This window comes from Varanus komodoensis, unplaced genomic scaffold (genome assembly GCF_004798865.1).
Source record: "Varanus komodoensis strain SLA01 unplaced genomic scaffold, ASM479886v1 scaffold8, whole genome shotgun sequence".
Classification (NCBI taxonomy): Eukaryota; Metazoa; Chordata; class Lepidosauria; order Squamata; family Varanidae; genus Varanus; species Varanus komodoensis.
The window spans coordinates 21,707,508-21,713,507 of record NW_025336481.1 but is presented as its reverse complement, the minus strand read 5'-3'; the positions used below and the strand labels follow the sequence as shown (position 1 = coordinate 21,713,507).

Genomic DNA, 6,000 nt, shown 5'->3' with positions numbered 1-6,000 from the left:
ATTTATTTATTTATTTATTTATTTATTTATTTATTTATTTATTTATTTATTTATTTATTTATTTATTTATTTATTTATTTATTTAGAAAATTTCTATGCCACCCCATTCGCCGAACCCTCGGGGCGGCTCGCAAATATATCAATTAAAATATTATGCAATAAAAATATAAAACAAGTTAACAATATAAAATAAGTCTATTGAGAAGTAAGCACAACTGAATTTACTCCCTGGTGTGTGTGCATATAGGATTGCAACCTAAATGGCTAGTACTTATGTTCCTTTTCAACAGCGAGCAAAGAATGACTAATAAAATGCAAGGTGCAGTCTCTTGAGGAGTGTTTAGGGTAAAATGCCAATAAGCAGCAAGTTAACTTAAAACAATAGGAATAAAAACAGAACTTGGCAAAGGAGCATGTTGAATGCACTTGTTCTTAGGTAAGCAATACATGTTTCATAGTTCTGGAACATGTTAAATTGCTAACGTGTTTGATGTTTTTGCATCTTTGTTATATTTATGGTTGCCAACATACAATTATAACAGTTTATTATTAGCACAATTCTGTTAATATTTACTTGAAAATACATCCCATTGTGTTTACTCCCAAGATACGTTAGAACTGCAAACTAAAAATAGTCACTTGGCAGCAGCAGCATCTTGGTGTACTAACATCAACTAGGCTATTTCTACTTCAGTTATAGTGAATCAAAAATATTTGCATAAGCATAGGTATTTACCCCTTATTTGCTGAGTATTATTACTATAAGCAGTGTGTATATAAATATATAATCACATTCTTAATCATGCCTGTCTCCAGAGGGGTTATTCACAGCTTATGAGCACATTAAATTAGTCAAAATAGACAAATTAGTCACTACACACTGTGATCTTATCCCTCACTTACGGTAGACGAGTGAATGTTAGGATCACTCTGAAGTCCTCTTTGCCACTGGAGATTTTCCACAAATATTGGAGCACTGACATAGTGCCATTGTCACACTGGCAGCACTTAGGACAAGGGGAACTCTGCAAGCAGAAGGGGGAACATGGGTGGAGTTGCAAGTGTGGTTGGGGAGGTGTGAAATTAGCTGGAATCTTATGCCTGCTGGTTATTCCCATGCTTGACAGCACTGGGTTGATGCTGGACAAGAAGTATAGGAATAACTCATTTAAGTACTCAAATTAGAGGTGAGTAAAAACTCAAAAAACAGCCTCTGCCTTCTTTCCTCTAGCCACAAAAAGATAAAAGGTAGGATTCCATCCACAGCCAGTTATATATAACCAAGAGTTTGTAGCCTCAAGCTGCATCACAGATCATATATTTCACATCTGGTTCTAGTTGGTGGACCTCCAGGTTATTTATTAAAGTACAAAATAGATCTTATAAGGCTTACATCTGCCCACTCATGGTATGACCGTATGGGGTATGGTTGAATGTGATGGCCCATCTGACTGTTTATTGGTCCATGTTCCAAATATTGAGTGGTTAGTCTATTTACTGTTATTTTACTGTGGCTGGAGTACAAAAGGCATGCTCAGCAAGACTGGCAGATCTTAGAAGTGTTAAGGCTCCCTAATAGAGATACAATCTGCAGCACATATGTTGTCTATAGGACTGTGTGGATCTTTACCATGTCTACAAGCTAAACAAACTTCAATGCATGAATAATAAACTGCAAGAATCATGGGTAGAAATGGAGGTGCAAACTTGACATAAAAGTATGATTAAGTTTGCTTATAATTTCCCATTTATATTAGAAATCGGAACCTACCATTCTCCTTTGCAATGCTTATCAGTTCTTAGAAGAGGGGTTTCATTTTTTTAGTCTTTAGTCATTCCAGAATCAAGCTTGGTTCTTCCCCTTCCTCCATAACATTTCAGTCTGACTTTAGGCCCAGTTTTGAGAAAGAAAATGCCTGTGTTGTCCTGTGGGATGACTTTTGCCAAAAGAGAGAATCTGGATTGGCTATCTGCATTGGGAATACATTTGCAAAACGTCAGCTAGTTGTATTTATTTATTAAATTTGTATAAAAGCCACCTATTAGCATAATGGTCTCGGTGGCCATTACAATAAAGTATACTGCTCTATTCTATGACAATTCTGTCATGTTAGGTGGTGGCTACAAAAGATGGCCTTCTCAGTTGTGGTACTCCTTTTATGGAGTGTACTCCACAAGGAGGCTTCCAGGGCATCTTCATTGTTATCTTTTCAGTACCAGGTCACCTATTTATTTCTCCTTTATTTCAACATTAAAGTGGATTTTAGTGTTTTAGATGTCATAGAGCAAGATTGAACCACCCAAAGACAGTGCACCAAAAAAAGAGGTGGTTGAGGGAGGATGTGAGCAGGCCTGACACTTGTTCCCAGTTTCCTATATCGTTACAATAGTTACATCTCAGGATTGTTACATGTTAGCAGGTCCAGAGTGATACATGCACATGGTGGCAAGTCTAGTACAGCAGAGACTAACTCTATTTTAAAATTGAAAATCAGCATGAAGCATGTAGTTTCTCATATTGTTCTGTAATTACATTTTATGCCTTTTAGGAAGTGGCAGTTTTTGTTTTTGATAAAAAGCTTATGGACAAATATCAAAAATTTGAAAAGGATCAAATTGTTGATTCTTTAAAACGAGGGGTTCAGCAACTAACAAGGCTTCGACATCCTCGGCTGCTAACTGTGCAACATCCATTAGAGGAATCCCGGTAAGTTTCTCTGTTACTAAAATGATTATAGTTTATTTTTGACACAATTTCAAAACATTCTGACATTCAATTTATCTAAATTTGATAAATTTTGGAAACTTAAGTAACAGTATAGGCTTAGTTAACTGAATTCTGGAAAGAGGGTCTCCTTTCAAAAATCTGCAGTATAACTTGAACCTAAATTCTGGGCATTTTAAAATATTTTTTCCTTTACTTAGAAAAGGATCATGTACAGCAAAGCAAAATTTACCAGCAGCATGTACTTGTTATAACAAAAGTGCAACACTAGGTTGTGCTTCTACCATCCTTTCAACATAGTTTTATGTAATTACCTATGGATTAAGAATACAATAGCATCCTTCCTTATTGTAATGTCTTAGTGCTGTGACAGTGCTACTAGAATAATTATATGTCAACCAGCCTACCTCTCTCTTCTGAATTATAATTTAGTTATTTACTAAGGATGTTTGTTAAATAGGCTTGATTATTTGTTTCTTTCTAGAGATTGTTTGGCATTTTGTACAGAACCTGTTTGTGCAAGTTTGGCTAATATACTTGGAAATTGGGACAATCTTCCCTCTCCTTTACCATCTGATATCAAAGAATATAAACTTTATGATGTGGAAATGAAATATGGCTTGCTGCAGGTATGTATACTGGTGACTTGTATATGTTTCATTAATAATCTTACACATAAGTATGATATCCTCATTGTCATAACAGCTTTGCACATTCAGATTTTATCCACTTGATTTCAGTGAAGATATTTACATGACTAGACATTAACTGACTATATAAAAATATTTGTTGCAGTGGGGTCTTGTAGCATTTCAGCAATACTATTTTTTAAAAGCATATTTTAATGATTTTTCATGTATTCACCAACATAACCACAAATCTTCTCTAAAGAGGAAAACAGGCTACTACTGTTGCAATAAATTTGCCCAATAACCATATGTCACTTTAACACAAGAAAACAAGAGCTGAGCTTTTACTGTGTATACTGATGTGTCTAAGACAAGGTTGATAATTTGGGCTGTTTTTCTGGTGTTTGTTGTATATTGGGCATATAAGATGACCCCTAGTTTTGAGCAGTAATTCTGTCATACCTGAGTAATGTCAATTTGTCGGCCAGAAGTTGTCTGGCTAGTTTTCAACAAGGTATAAACATAAAGTCGGAGGCTGATAGTCTACAAGGGGTCTGGCAGAGGGGCAGACGAGAGGGAGGAGGCCCATTCAGACAGTGCTGTATTTCTTCACACACAGCCTCACAGGGAATGCTGTTCTTCCTGGTTGCCAGCACAGCCATTCCAAAACTGTGCATCACTCTCCGGCAAGGGCAGGGTGGGCGCCAGACTTGGGACCATATCAGTGGCTTTGCACAAGGCTTGTAATTTGATGCAGGATGAGTTCTCCTAGAGTGGGCCACGTTCCAGTGTGTGGGGTCTTGTTTTAAGCTAAAAGGTTATTCAAATTGCGAAAGAGGTAATTATAATGCAGCTGGAAGGTTTGACATTACCAAGAAGATGGTGCAAGATTGGAGGAAGAATTAAGACAAACGAAGGAAAGTATATGTCACCTGATGTATAAGATGACCTCCAGTTTTTGCTTTGCTATTCAAGTGTCATCTTATATGCCAGTATATATGGTAACTGCCTTGTATCCTCTTGCCTGTTTAAAAGCTAGGTTTGTTGGGACAGGCAGCTTTTTAAAAAAAAATATTCTTCTGCCTGCCTTCATTCAATATGTCCCAGGAAAAACTAGTGAGCAACCAGTGGTTGCTTCCTTTCTATTGCATAATAGTGCATCATGAGCAAGAAGAATGTAAGGCCTAATGACAGTTGATTGCCAGAGCCCAGTGTGCTTTAAGCACATGGAGGTGTTATCAAGACATAGGTGGGACTATTTGGATAGGAGTTACAACTTACCTAAATCTGATGAAGAGCCACTGCAAGCCTTTTCACTGTTTTGGATACAGCTGAGCCTGAGAATCACTGGAGCTCGGGACTTGACTCTACTTTGTTTTCCTTAAAACAGCAGTGCTACTTCTAAAGCCAATTCACTTCTGTTAATTGTTTAATCCTGTTTTTCAGGGATAAATAAATTAACATAGCACTTCATAGTTAAATTTGAAAAGGTTTGATATGTTAGAAAACTCACAATAATGTATCCTTCTAACAGGTTTCTGAAGGCTTATCATTTTTACATAGCAGTGTAAAAATGGTCCATGGCAACCTTACTCCTGAAAACATTATTTTGAATAAAACTGGAGCATGGAAAATTATGGGATTTGATTTCTGCATTCAGTCTATAAACCCATCTGAGCAAGAGGTAACAAGGTGTTTATTTTTTTATTTATCCTCAGAGAAGCACAGGTTGAAAAATACTAGAACTCTAGCTCATAATGTTTATCCTTCTAGTAGTGTACACATTTCATAACATAACCCATGCTTTGGGTTAAAGATCAATCACAATGGATATAAGGAATATTAACCAGCAATATGATGTACTGACATATGAGAGGTTGTGAGATGTTATGATAGAAAGTTGTATTGAACTTTTCAATACAAGTTCGGTTACTATAGTTTATGTTGAGGTCCTTAGACATAGGATGTTGATTGCTAATAGAGATTATCCTACTTCTTAGTGGATGGTGCTAAAGTGAAGTAAGCGCATTTATTCTGTTGTTATCATGTATGGATGTAAGGATCTCATTTATTTCATTTAGCTCTGGTAACTAGATGGCCATTGAGTTAACACAAGGTTTTATTCATATTTTTGCTAGAACAAGATTAAGTTTGTTTACTTAGATATCCTCATCTCTAGGTTTAAGATAGCATTTTCTAGGTGCTAAGGTTTAAAGAAACGTTGCTTGACTATTGTTTTAAACATGTACTTTTTACCATGTAAACTTCTTGCTGTTCTTGTTGCAGCCAAAATTCTCTTGTAAAGAATGGGATCCAAACTTACCATCTTTGTGTCTCCCAAATCCTGAATATTTGGCACCAGAATATATCCTTTCAGTGAGTTGTGAAACAGCGAGTGACATGTACTCTCTAGGGGCAATTATGTATGCTGTGTTTAATAATGGAAAGCCTATCTTTGAGGTCAACAAGCAAGATATATATAAAAGTTTCAGCAGACAACTGGATCAGGTATATTGGGAATGTGATTGTTAAATTCACATTGGAAGATTTAAATATTATGAAATAATATCTGCTGTCAGTTCTCGGGTATTTCAGCTGCAAAGGTGGGCATTATGGAAATGAAAATATATACTGTATCTGATGAGT

General features: G+C 36.2%; 1 protein-coding gene across 1 annotated transcript in view; it reads left to right on the top strand.

Annotated features, from left to right (window-relative positions):
- Positions 1-6,000, top strand: part of SCYL2 (SCY1 like pseudokinase 2) — a 33,795-nt gene that overhangs the window by 7,434 nt on the left and 20,361 nt on the right. The window contains exons 3-6 of the mRNA XM_044455178.1: positions 2,550-2,707; positions 3,210-3,354; positions 4,889-5,038; positions 5,641-5,862. Of these exons, the coding sequence (XP_044311113.1) occupies positions 2,550-2,707; positions 3,210-3,354; positions 4,889-5,038; positions 5,641-5,862 (675 nt within the window). The remainder of the gene's footprint in view (positions 1-2,549; positions 2,708-3,209; positions 3,355-4,888; positions 5,039-5,640; positions 5,863-6,000) is intronic.